The 14,327-nt window shown below is 40.1% G+C and overlaps 1 protein-coding gene across 2 annotated transcripts in view; it reads left to right on the top strand.

Annotated features, from left to right (window-relative positions):
- SMS (spermine synthase) overlaps positions 1-14,327 on the top strand; it is a 35,070-nt gene that overhangs the window by 4,620 nt on the left and 16,123 nt on the right. For both annotated transcript variants that reach the window (XM_053387061.1, XM_053387062.1), the window contains exons 2-4: positions 5,759-5,879; positions 11,981-12,068; positions 12,734-12,798. In XM_053387061.1, the coding sequence (XP_053243036.1) occupies positions 5,759-5,879; positions 11,981-12,068; positions 12,734-12,798 (274 nt within the window). The remainder of the gene's footprint in view (positions 1-5,758; positions 5,880-11,980; positions 12,069-12,733; positions 12,799-14,327) is intronic.

Below are 14,327 nucleotides of genomic sequence, written 5' to 3'. Positions count from 1 at the left end.
TAAAAACAAGCTTGCTCCATCCTCCATGTGACAGAAGATAGTTGTGGTCTCCTAAGGCGTCTAGATCCTTTTCGCATGTACTACTCGCAGTTCAGATGTCCCCCCATCTTAAATGTGTGCAGCTGGTTATTCCTTCTTTGTTTGCCTCCTCCATAAAGGGCCTGGAAATTGGCAACAGAAGATCGGGCCTTTTCTGTGGTGGCTCCCTGCTTGTCGAATGCTGTCCCCAGGGAGGCTTGCCTGCCACCTTCTTTAGGTGCTAGGCATAAACATTCCTCTTCTCCCAGTCTTTTGTGATTTGGGATTGATGCAGTAAAGGGAATAGTGATGATAAGTATTTTGAATAAGTTGCCAAACACCATTAGGAGGGACCCACATAATATTTTTCTACCACAATATGACTACTATGCTTATAGGGAATGATCTATTCAGAATGTATGATGTTTATGCTTGTTTTTGGTATGTCCACTTTTAAAAATGACCAGACACAGGCTAACTTTTGATTTTTATAATTTTATTAGCTTTATCATCAGATTGATAAACAAACACACTGAAGTGCCATGCAGTGAAATTCTGTGGCAGGCAGCATTCTGATAAACAGCGCATTAGTGGTTCCTTGGAGATTACAAAGACAAGAGATGAGCTATTGTTATAAAACTAAAATAAAACGAATACTTATAAATAATATTTCTGAATAACTTTGGGCTTGCACTTTCAGTATTCAGCCTATGACCAATATGAAAGGTATTTGTTAGAGCCCCAGAAAAATATTTTGAAAAGCAAAGGTAGCCACGTATGTCAATAAGAAAAAATAATCCCATATCAAGAGTTGGGCACTACCTTTATTAGGAGCTACAAAAATGTGGCAAGTTGTCTAGTATTTAAGAACTCTAAATCAGATAAGATGTTGCACAAAGCAGGGGGTGGGGGAAGTACAAAAAACGGCTGGAGGATGTAGCCATGAAGTCATCTTGTTAGTTTGGTTCCAAGATGGAGATTGCAGACTGAACAACTCCTTCCCAGGTGCTATAGATGTCAGGTTCTGGGCTAAAGAAGCATTGTCTCTGTGGAACTGCTCTCAAACAAACCACTGGGGAGGGTACATAATTGGTGCATTTGGGATTGTATTCATACAAAAGGGCACTGATAAAAGTTTACCTCAGAAATATGTTTACTATTGATTAGATAGTTTTATTTTGATGTTGCTCAGACTTTGGGTGAAATGCCTCACTGCATTTAGTTACGTGAGGTGAAAAACTGAAATCTCTACATTAAATATTCAGTAGTGCTGAAATTTAACAGGCCAATTTTGGAGGGGAAACACACATAAAGCTGAATGCACACAAGTTAAATGTGCATAAGTTGTGGGCTTACTTGATGTCAGCTTAGAAATTAGCCCACAAAGAAGCTCAATGGGCCTTATCCCTTAAAACTTATTTGAAGCATTTCTGATTGGTTCATTGATGGCTTCTGAAGTTGTTAAGCCCAGCAGTGAGAAACTGAATGGTTTGTAGCAAATGGCAAGCTTTCAAAAATGTTACTGATTTAATTAAAGACAAAAATGAGCTTGTGCAGTACAAGAACCAGAAAACATACCACTTAACATGTTGAGGAAATTTGTTTGCACCATGAGAGTCAAAATACTTTGAAGAACGATTTATCCTTGCTCTTGCGCCATAGGGGTAATATTTCTACAATTAAAGAAACAAAATATGACAGGGTTACTATGCTTTCTTGTGTTTTGGCATAAAGGGAGCAATTACGTTTATGGCGATATTTTCTGAGATAGTGGTTTTATGGTAATTGCTGCTGAAAAATTCCTCTTGATACAGGCAGAAGAAGCCAGTTTATGTTGGCTGAGCCTGCTAGGATGCTGATCTTGTTGCCCAAGTTTGGGAATGATCCTTAGTTACGCAACACACACCCATCTTCCCTGCCTATCCCTCACATTCTGCTATGTCCTTGCTGTTGCCTTACCACAGTCCGAAAGCTTTTAAGTGCCACTAAGATATTTTAAACACACACACACACACACACACACACACAGAGAGAGAGAGAGAGAGAGAGAGAGAGAGAGAGAGAGAATTAGAGTGGGAAGACCAGTAGCTAAGCCATAGAACACCAAGCCTTTTCCTCTAGCAGAATATCACAGAGGCAAATATATTGCCTAGTAATTACCTGTGCACCTCTAGATTTTGCCCAGAGGGTTACACTCGTAGAATGCTTTCCCAGGTTAATAGGTTTTGTTTTGAATTACGAGTAGAGACACGGGTGGCGGCGCTGTGGTAGGTGTCAAAGTTTTAGAACAATAACAGCAGGTCCAAAGTAAATCTTTTAAAACCTCAGTTTGGGCATATATTAGAGCAAGGCTTTCAAAATTCCTAATATTTATTCCAAGTAAGGCCTTCCTCCAGCGGATATTATTTGTTTGTTTACATGTATGAGAGACAGTGAGAGAGACTGTCTGTTCTTTGCTTATCAGCTCTGCACTGTTGATGAAAACGGTAGAACAAGGCGAAACGGATAACTTGTTGAATGCAGGAAGGAGATACTCATTTCTCAGAACAAAATACCATTGTAACCGTAAACCAGAAAGTTATTTTTTCTCCTATTTTTCTCCTGACCTTACTCCACCGAGCTTGGGGAAGCATACATGTTGTGTGTGTTTGTGTGTTCCACCCACCCTTTTATCCTTTCAAACCTTGTGAGATAGATTAGGCTGACAGAGAAGGTGGCCAAACAAAGCTTACCTGCTTTTTATGGCTCAGTGGGAAATTAAATCTTGTCTTCCCATGCTAAGTCCGACACTCTAGCCACAATATAACCACACCGGCTCTTTTCTCCTCCCCATTTTTATCCTGCTGTTCTGTCATAGAACTTACGGTGCCCCAGTGTTCATTCTCACAACAACCCAATCAATTAAGCTGTTCAGTAAGCATTTCTCCCCCTGAAAGTTTTTCTGCTTCACCAAGTACAAGCCCCTTCTTGTCTGTGGCAGCCCCTTCCTGTCTAATCTCAGCAGTTTATCTTGTGCTCTAAGGAAAGAGGTGCATCAGCAAAGCCTTACGAAATTTAGGCTGGCTGACTGATACCATTTATTTTAAACTAAGAAATGTCAAGGCTCCTCTCCAGGGTGCTCCCCATTTCTGGGATCCACTTCCAGGATACCTGCACTGCGCATATGCGCGGGGGCACGTGGAGTTGCCTCTATTAAAAAGTTATATGGGATATGAGCTCTTGAAATTTGACTTCTGAGGTTAAAGTGAAAAACAGGGGAGTATTTTTTATTCCTGAAACTTCCCTAGGAAGTCATCTCATCCACATACAGGCTGATGAAAGTCAATACTTGGTGGAAGGAACCATTTTGGGCTGGTTTTCTATGTATGGCATAACTTGTACCAAGGTGTCTTAAAATTACGTCTTTAGTCCTTTTTCAGCTGAAAGTTTGCTTTCCTTTCTTGGCAATTGCTTGCCAGTATTGGATGATGCCAGAGGCAAAAACGGGCAAAACAATTAACGTGACTCTTCTGTTTCGACCATAGGCTATATTCTAGCCACACAAAGGCCAGACGTTTCTACACAAATGCACACACCTGTACATTAAAGTATGCAAGAAGACATATCAATGGTATATTCCAAATAGGCAGCAGCACCTGAGGGGAGTGCAGAATGTTGCTGGGAAAGAAGTGTGAGCTGGAGGTATCCTGAGGGCCAGACAGAGAGGCCTGTGTATTCAGCTCCTATTCTTGAGGTTCCTCCTCTCTCCTTTCAAAATTAATGAGCAGCAAAATGCAATTTCTAAAGGATTAGGATTATTGCCAGGCACACCCAACTCCACTAGAAGTTCAGCTTCTATAAAAAAAGGTGAAAAATGAAACCTGAAACATGTCAAAATGACCATCTGTCAGTTTCTTGTTCTTTGAATCCCACTTGGACAAACAAGGATGCCTGGCTGAGCATCCTGAACGTTCCTAACAAAAGCCAGCCTTTCATGCAGATCAATTCGTGATTCAGGTCGTTGAAAACATAAAAACTCATTTGGCTTTGCAAATGTAATGGTCTGATATTCATCTGAGCAAGAGTTAATATTTACCTATAATAATGTACTTTTTATTCATTTGCTCCCCAGGTTACAATTCACGCACAAGTATAATAAGAAAAAGGTTATATGTTCTTTTATTCTTTCTTATCATTCTGTGCTCCTGCTGAAAATTTGGATTGTTCTGTATTACCATTACAGTCGTACCTTGGTTCTCGAACGCCTTGTGACTCGAACGTTTTGGCTCCCGAATGCCACAAACCCGGCAGTGAGTGTTCTGGTTTGCGAATGTTCTTTGGAACCCGAACGTCCAACGCGGCTTCTTCAGCTTCCAATTGTGTGCAGAAAGCTCTTGCAGCCAATCGGAAGCTGTGCCTTGGTTTTCTAATGTTTTCGGAAGTTGAACGGATTTCCAGAACGGATTCCGTTCGAGAACCAAGGTACGACTGTATTGCCATGCATGGATTAGTCAACAAAACGATGAAGCCTATAGACAAATGCTCCTTGCAACATTTCTGCCAGATAGGACCTATTTTATATAGAAAGAAAAAATATCATACTAACCATGGTTACCTGTGATGCAGAAATAAAAAACAGGAATGCTTTTCCCCCACTACACAAATGGAAGTCAAGTGGGATGTAAGGAGCATAGCTGCAGAAGTGCAAAAATGTTAGGCTAGAAATAGAGTTGTTTTCAACAAACTTGCTTTCAGTACAGAGAATATGGGGAAGAAATTCATGTTGTGCTCTTATGATCATTCTCTCAGTCCAAGCATTTATGCTTGCCAGGTGGAATCCCCCCCATTGACATGTTCTGGGGCTTCTTCCAACACTCCAGAGTGTAATGGGAGCTGTGGGCTAGTGTGAGCCCTTGCATTGGCTTCCGCTATCACTCTGGGTTAGTTGAATCCGGTCCTCACTCTCTTAGGGCTGCTTTTTATTATAGAACTCTGGAAATGCGCTGTGTTTTCCTAGATAAACATTTGCCATTGTGTGTATGTCAGAAAGCCCCAGCCATCCCCGGTGTACAAACCTGTGCAATGCAGTGGGCTGCAAACATTTTACATGTGTATATTATAATTGATATGTGTTATTCAGCTTGCAAAAACCAAAGGAGAACCTAAGAATCATTATATAAAAAGGAAGTGAAGATTTAAAATTTGTATTTTTAAAAACCTTGTATTCGTTTTTCTTTCTCTTTAAAATGAATGAACTGGCCTGTTTCTCACATTTGTGCAACGGCATGTACTAAAACAATTGTCCCTGGCAGCAAGTCTCTCCCCACAACCCCAACATTAGAAGCATTTTATAAATATATTTATGAATAAAAACACAGGAAAGACCTTTTGTTTTCTATCTAGTAGCTATATATAGACCGGGAGCCAGCAGGAAGCTCCTTTATCAGAGTTTACACAATTTTGGAATGAATTTTTATTTCATTTACAGCTAGATGCAGCCACATAGTTTGTTAATTTGCTACTCCTAAGTAAGAAATATAATTTTAGACATTCACTTTATACTTTGTTTTTATCCTTCTGAGAGAAGATGCTGACAAAAAAGCTAAAGCAGACGGGGAAATGTCTGGCAGAAGATACAGTACCAGCATCTTGGGAATCTAATTTTATGCTCATGATGAGAGTTCTACAACTATCAAAAGAATACATGTTAAAAATCGAAGTGCCTTTATTGACCCATGGTGTCTTTTCTTTCATTGTCTAGCTGATTGTAGTGCCGTTTTTAAAGGTCTACAGCCCATCTTCCAAGAGCAGGGAATGACAGAAACTATTCATAACTGGGATGATCATGGGTACTTAGCAACCTACGTCAGTAAAAATGGCAGGTGAGTGCAATATAGACCCATAATTTGTGGAGGGTGTTAGCATTGCTGTTTAACAACCAGGTAAATGTCTAGATGTGAAATCCACCTTCAAAGAAGTGAAATAAAAAGGGCATTTAATTAAGAGCTTTAACACTTTTTTTTTTGCAAGGGTTTCAGTGAGTTAATTTCAAATGCCCACAGTAACTAAAATGTAATGGGAATGTGTTTCCCAGTGACAAAATGAATACATAACCCTACAAAACCACAAGGCTTTATTGTTTGTTACAAAACAAGCCTAGTACCGCATTCTTAGACAACATTGCACATGTCTGGCTGACTGAAAACAATGGGTATTTTTCTGCCCTCAAATGCTACAGTTATCTGACCTGGCAACAATATGAGACATCACCCTGAAGCGGGGTGTTCTGTGAATGGCTGAGTTGGTTTGTACCATTTTAGCATTTTAATTCTAAGAAAATAGAGCTGCCCTGCATAACAGCTCCTGTATTTAAAACTGGAGTGGTTGTATACTGTTTAGTATTCAAAATCAAAATTTCACACGTGTAAAAATTCATTGTCGGGCATTCTGTAATATTTACAGACCTTTCTGAGACTTCTCGGTTGTGTTATCCTCTGCTGGTTATCCTCTCTCTTTACTTTGCTGCTGGTTTTGTTTTAGACTCCGTATTTGATGCCTTGGGACGCGGGTGGCACTGTGGTCTAAACCACAGAGCCTAGAGCTTGACGATGAGAAGGTTGGTGGTTCGAATCCCCATGACGGGGTGAGCTCCCGTAGTTCGGTCCCAGCTCCTGCCCACCTAGCAGTTTGAAAGCACGTCAAGTGCAAGTAGATATATAGGTACCGCTCCGGCGGGAAGGAAACGGCGTTACCGTGCGCAGCTCTGGTTTGCCAGAAGCGGCTTAGTCATGCTGGCCACATGACCCGGAAGCTGTCAGCAGACAAAACGCCGGCTCCCTCGGCCTATAGAGCGAGATGAGCACCACAACCCCAGAGTCATCCGCGACTGGACCTAATGGTCAGGGGTACCTTTACCTTTATTTGATGCCTTATTTTTAGTAGCTTGCAGTTTAATTTTTTTTGCTTGTAAACTGCTCGAGAGAGCCTTTCTTATTTGGATGGTATATAAGTATTTGGTGATAGATAGAGTTGTAAGATTTGGTTCATGAAACAGCCATTCTGTTAGCAGGAGCCCCATATTTAGCATAGGGCAATAGCTGAATCTGAAAGGTACCTTGAACTTGCAGCAGATGTTCCACAAGCCCTTGTGCAATTGCTGTTACTATACTCAGTAACAGTTAAGCTTTGTGAGCTGCTTCTTTCCTACTGCTTCTACAGGTGCTTGGGTAACAATACCCAAACTTCTAAAAACTAATACTATGCGTAACGTCACATATGCTTTTCTTAACTGCCTTCTGATGTGCTGGCATTAAAAAAACTTATATGCCTGATTGCAGCACTCCATTGGAGAGTGGGCTTTAATGCAAGATAAAATGAGAACCTGCATCCCTGTTGTAATAATAAGGTAATGCTGGAAGCAACTGGTGCATTTGTGGAAACCAGGTGAAACTTAAGTGCTGTGAACTATTGGATTTAACTACTAACATCAATGTAAAATGTAAAAAAACCCTCCTTCCTACCCCACATTGCAAAGATTTCTGTAACTATACAACAGCTGGCATGGTTTAAGTACCAAACTAGGCTATAAATACAGTATAACATTCATTTATTCATATACTTATTTATCTAAAATATACCACTTGATATAATAAAATCTCAAGTGGTTTGCATAAAAACAATAAAAGCACAGACAATAAGGTTCAATAAAAAATCCTGAAAACAAGCTGAAAACTCAACACAAATAAATATCACAAATATAACTGAACAGTGTACCAAACAAAATTAAAAATTAAGAGTCAGAGTCTAGGAAAGTTTGGACAAACGTATGAATTTTTAAGAGGTGTCTTAAAGCTCACTATTGACTCTGCATCATGGATTACCCAATGGAGTTTGGGTGCTGCCACTGAGCACCCACTATTCTACATTTTCACCAAGTGACAATCGGCTGGTTGTGGAACAGCATGGTATCCTCAGAAGATATTAAAGGTCAGCTTGGTATTTACTGGAGGAGCCAGTCTGCTAGGTGTTCCATTAACATTTAGTGTGGATTTCCCCCCCTTTTAAACAACCAGTGGGAGTGGAGCAGTCAGGTCAGCTGTGATTTCTCCTGGACTGGGAGTAATTTAAATACAGTGTTCCATGATATGGAAAGTTCCATTTAGACTACTATAACAAGTTGTATGTGCACCTTGAACACTGCTTGGAAATTGCACCAAGTTCAAAATTTAGCTGGAGCAGTCTATCAATTTTGGAAGAGCTGCTCTGAAACCAATGCAGGGTACTGATTTTTTTACTTTGCAAGCTGTACATGGCTTAGAACCCAGGAACCTTAAGTACCACCTGCTTAACATGCCTGGACATTAGAAACCTCTACTGAAGCCCCTTTCTGAATACACCCAGCTATGAGAGAGAAGGTGGGAGGCGACATAGGGAAAATACCTTTTCCAATGTGACACTTACATTATGGAATTCCATCCCCAAAGAAGGATGCTTGGTGCCTACGAGGGGGAAAGAGAGAGATTCCTATCTTTTGTGGGCCTGGAAAGTTGTGGTTTGTTTGTAGGAAAACCAGGCTTCAGTCTACTCCTTTCTCTGCTCATGAAATGGTTTCATTGAATGCTTTCAGGGCAAGGAATGGATGGATCAAGGTCTCTCCTAATTTTCATGCTGTCACACTTATCAGTGGTCCTCTTGCCATTGTAGCAGTTGCTGTTGAGTTCAAGGTCAGCTGGTTGTCTCTTTTTGAGGAGTGTGGATGATGTGCACATGAAAGGGGAATAATGGAAAGTGGTTTTGTGAGTGGAAATAAGTGCAGAAGTGGTAAATTGGATTGAGAAAATTACTGGTAATAGTAATAATACATTACACTGTGAACTGTGACTAGACAGAATGTAGATGTCAGTCAGAATTGGAAACCACACATTAATGTACATTAACGTACACCGTAGAGTCGAGCAGTGCTGCTGAATAATGGTATACCCACAAAGGTTTTGAACATACATTCTCTGCAATTTGAAACTCCTGTGAATGCTGCTGACGACAATTTTTTCCTTTAACAAAGACCATGTATTAATCCCCATTGGGAAAGCTGCAGCTGCTAAATGAATTGAAGTTGCTTGGGGATTAAGTCATGCTTCCTTGTTGTCTCTGCTAAAACAATTCCTCTGTATCTAGATTAAAGCCACTTTGCATGAAGTTAAGCCAGCAAAAGTAATATTTGTCATCTCTCCCAGGTCCATTTAATTCATGGGTCACTCTAACAAAAGGCAGAATTGTAGAATGCTCTATTGTAAAGCTTTCATTAATCATGTTGTCAACATAAATATAGGCAAAGCAGCCATTCACTTTCTTTGCCAAGCAGAATGTTAATTATATTTGCCATTCAAAGCACTGCGTGTAGTGGTACGATTTTTAAAAAAAACAACAAATTTTTTTTTATTCCAGTTTATTTGAAAATGCCAGTGAATGGGAAAAGAACAAGTATTTCTGGAATACATGAATCTTTGAGATGCTTGACTTCTAGTAATTGTTGGAATGTTAATAGTACATTTTTAAAACAATTGGGCAAGTGAAACTGTTTATTGAGTTTGTGCAGTAAAGGAACCATATTACTGAACTGGCCAGTGTGTATGCTAGTCGTTGTTTTAATTTTTGTAAGCGGTGAAATCTGTTATCAGAAATTTGTGTAATCAAATACAGGTTATTTTTATTTGTTTATTTAAATTTTTTATGTCCTGCTTTTCCTTTAAGAAGCTCAAGACAGCTAGCTGCAATAAGGTAAAAACTAAGTGAAAATTGCTAATAGCAGCAGAACACAAAAGGATAAAAGGCAGCCATTAAAACAAGTAGATCTTCTTAAGCAATGATGAAACAGTTAACTGTGGCAAGGTAAAATACAAATTGGTAAAGGCCTTTAAAAGCTTTTGTATCCCAAAATCCTTCTTAAACTGCAAGGCTTTAGACATTTGACAGAAGGCCATTTATGCAAGATGAGCTTCTACCACAAGTCAGTTCCATAGCCTGGGTGCAGCTACTGAAAAGGCTCTCTCCCTGGTCCCAGGGCTAAGCAGACTCATGGAGACATCAGATACACAGGAGCGTGTCTGATGATGAAGATATTAGGAGGCGGGTGGGCTAATACTGGAGTTGGTGGTCCTTCAAATCACTGGCTCCTTAAATTGGGCGTGGAAACAAAATGGAAGCCAGTGCAGTTGTTTCAGTAAAGGAGTCACATGCCTTTGCATTCCAAAGCAATTGTTTTGGACAGTCTTCATATGAGGCTTCCATACTGCCCATTACAGCATGGTGTAACTAAGGCAAAAATGGGTATAGATGATGTACTAGCTTCAGCTGGGCAAAGGCACTGCTAGCCACAGCGATACCTTGGGCTCAAGAATCAAGGCTAGGATCAGAAGCGCTCCTAAGCAGTGTGATTAAACTTAAGTTTGACAAGTTAAACAATGAATACTAGAAATGCTAAAACAAGCATGATGCTTAAATTTATTATCCTACACCAGCAGTTCCCAGGGCATATTACAACAATTGAAAATCCAGAATTAAAAACTGTTAACACACATACACTGTGGCAATGTGTTACCAGAACTCCTGGCTGAGTGGGCTCCATTTGAAGGTGTTAGCTCTGCCTCTGAAGTTGAGGGCTGGCACCCAGGGGCCCTCACAAAAGTGAAAAGGCATCTTGGGGAGCTCCAGTTCTGATTTCCTCAGGGAAGTTAGAAACTTCTTTCGTTGTCCCCTTCTCCAGCACACTTCCCAGCTCTTCTTCAGCACTCTTGCCCAGCCTTATGATGTTCCTTTTTTCCTGTTGCCTCCCATTTTCTCCCTCCCTTTCACATTGTAACTTCCTTCTCCCTCTTACATTTTTATTTCATCTGTAGCCTTTACCAGCTCAAGTTACAGCTGCATTAAAGTCTTGGGTTTCTTCATTGATTTCTATGTGCAGATCTTCCTTCTGCCCTTGGGGACATTTAAAAATACTTTCTGTGTGAATCAGAAAATGACCAGTCTAGAAAATGAGATAATTTTCTTTGTCCTTTTTATATCTCTGTGCCTCTCCCTTGGCCTTCTTTGCCTTGTTCCTGGTGGAAAGAGAAGGGGAGGGATGGAGAAAAAGACAAGGTAGGAAGAGACACAAGAGATAAAACTGTCCCTTTTCCAGTTTCCTCTTTACCTCCTTTGTGCTCATTACCGTCTCCTTCAGCTAGCATCTCTTGCCCATCTGCCAGCTATTTAGCAGGTTTTAAAAAATAAATAAATTCCCAGGCTGCATTGACCACATCTTTCCACTGATCACATCCAGCCAGCTGATTCCATCACCCCCATTCCATCATTTATGTTTTTAAAGCATTTCCCCCCTATTCTTCAGCTGAAACAGGTTCCTAGAGTTTCTTGAAAAGACGAAGAATAAGACAACTTTCCAACTGGCTCTCAGTTTTCCATGGATATTGGGCAGCATGCTTAGCTTCCCAGCAGATGCTTGGTGGCATTAGATACCGCCTCTTACTTGTGGAGCTAAGTGTTCTACCTCCTAAAGATTGCATTGCCACATGCGCAATTGCCCCTTTAATGAAGAATGCATGAAAGCCATTTCTTCAAACTTGCATGGAACAGAGTTTGATAATATTTTAGAAATCCTCCTTGTTGTATGAAAACAAAACATACTAAATTTCTAGTCATTTTAGATCATTTTTTTAAAAATCAAGCTTGTTTATAATGGAGAATTTCTCTTAACCACAAGGACTTACCAAGTAGGAAGAAAGCAATGTAAATATTCAGATGGTCTTCTTTCAACAGAAGCTCACAGGACAGTTGATTAGAATATAAATGAGGGGAGAGTTGGCAGCAGGTAGGCAGCTGAGGTGCTGCAGGTTCTCTTCCTGCAGTTCTTGTTGAAGAAGTTGGTGCTTAGACTGTAGGGACTGGGGGACCGCTTTCATCTGACACTTTGCTTGTTTTTACTGTCTAGTTTTGCCAATCTGAGAATTTATCCTCATGGCTTGGTGTTGGTCGATGTACAGAGTTGCAACGATTTGAGTGGAGGAGACGTAGAGCAGGTATGTATAGTACCATATATATATGGTAGTGCTTGAATTGTAGACACATATTTTTTTTACAGAGCTTATTTTTAATTTCATAAATGCTAGGTTTTAATTCTTGCAGCCATTAAACTCAGTGGGAAAGTACGGGGCAAGCCTCTAACTTGCTTCAGACATAACAGTAAAGCAGAAATGCCTGTAGGTACATTGTGGGGAGAATTAACCCATTAACTGCATTCCTTAACAGATCGCTTGGCACTGACCGTGATGACATTTCAGTGTAAGACAAAACCATTTTTATTTTCACAATGGTTTTAATTCTCTCTCTGTGTTTCTGTTTGTATATAAGGCGTTGCAGATCTTTCTGTTTTTACCTCTAAACCCTGAATACTACTTAACAGCAAACTTAATGAAATGATAAAAAAGGAGGTTATATATAACTCATGTTTTGGATTTGGTTTATTTAGAAACTAAGCTCACTGGCTTGTATGCAGTGCTAAACTCACTGAAAGCAAAATTAATTTTAACAAAAATGAGAAGGGAAAATAGACAAAATCCTAAGGCTTTGCTGCCATGGGCTTTGGAGGTGAGAGAGAAAAGTTGGCTGTGTATCATATTTTTAGGAATCTTGTTCTTTTAGTTGGATCCTATTGTTTTTTAACTAGACTTTTTTTTAATCACAGCTTTTAAACAAGATAGAAGAAAGAATGAAAGAACTGTGTCATAGAAACATCAAAAGAGTAAAACGGTGAGGAATTTTGAGATTGTTTGGTCAGATTGCCCAGCGAAGTCTTTGTTGATGTACTGACATGTCTGGTAAATGAATATGGAATTTTAACACATAGTATTGAGACTTACAAAACATTTTATTCGAGTTCATTCATTTTACCCTTACATTTTCTTAATGTAGTAAAGTTTTCATTTGCTGTAGATTATTCAGTGGAGTTCCATGATGACATAGTGTGGCTGCACCAAAGTAAACCTATGAAAAATGGATGGTTCATCTCTGGCTGCCTTTTGCTAGTTGGTAGAGACATTTTATTTTATTTTGGCAGCTTCTTGCATTGCTAAGTACTTGAAACCATGGAGAGGCACAGCCAGTCAGTAGACAGTACTGAACTAGATGAATCAATGATCTGCCTGTAAGGCAACTTCCTACTGAATAAGTTGTTTTATATAATATTGTGATTGTCAAGTATAGTTAGATGCCCTGAATAGTGCATAGGCACTAGAAAGGTAGGATAGAAATGAAGTAAACTGAAATCGGGGGGCATAATTGGGTGGTGTTAAGTTGTAGTCTTTGCGGGGGGGGGGGGGGCTGCCATGTTATTGTGGTTTTTATTCCATACAGAAATATATGGGGTTGGGGAAAAACTAAAGCAGAGAGCTGAACTTGAAGGGGCCTAAGGCACCTTATTTGACATTCTTTTCCATACCTACAGATTAGTGGGGAGATATAGAAACAACCCACCCATATGCATTCCTTCATTCTTTTCCAGTGATTGGAGAGAATCTGTAGCTAGACCAAAGACTGGTACAGTGGTACCTCGGGTTACAGACAGTTCAGGTTACAGGCTCCGCTAACCCAGAAATAGTACCTCAGGTTAAGAACTTTGCCCCAGGATGAGAACAGAAATCGTGCTCCGGCGCTAGCGGGAGGCCCCATTAGCTAAAGTGGTACCTTAGGTTAAGAATAGTTTCAGATTAAGAACCGACCTCCAGAACAAATTAAGTTATTAACCTGAGGTACCACTGTATTTATAATATCTGGCTGTTTGCAGAACAAGCTGATGGGAACTAAGGTAAATGGGTTTGTCAGGTTTCCTGAAGTTCTGAGGAGATCAGCAACCGTGGTCACACCCTCCATATGTTGTTGGACAGCAACTTCCTTTATTACTGACCTTTCGCTGTTCTGTCTGGGCCTAATAAGAGTTGGAATCCAACAACATGCGGAAGGCACAAGTTACCTAATGCTGGATTAGACAAGGAAATAATTTTGTTATATACAGGAACAGAGTGATGAGCATTGATAAGGCATGGAGGCTGACAACGTTAGAAAAACAGAACTAATACAGTGTAGTAGGTTACAGGGCTGACAGAGACAGCCTTTTGCCTCTGATAGTAATCTGAACATCCTGCTTCTCTGGCTTTTGTGGGATGCCACCATTTTGTAGCTTTTTCTTGCTCAGGTTGTTCAGGTTTCCAGGTGAAAAAGTAGGAAGCATCAGCATAGCCTTGTGTGCTCTCTGTGAGGTGGCAACTGTTTTGCTTCCTCTC

This window comes from Podarcis raffonei, chromosome 4, assembly GCF_027172205.1.
Source record: "Podarcis raffonei isolate rPodRaf1 chromosome 4, rPodRaf1.pri, whole genome shotgun sequence".
Taxonomy (NCBI): domain Eukaryota; kingdom Metazoa; phylum Chordata; class Lepidosauria; order Squamata; family Lacertidae; genus Podarcis; species Podarcis raffonei.
This window is presented reverse-complemented; position numbering and strand designations above follow the sequence as displayed.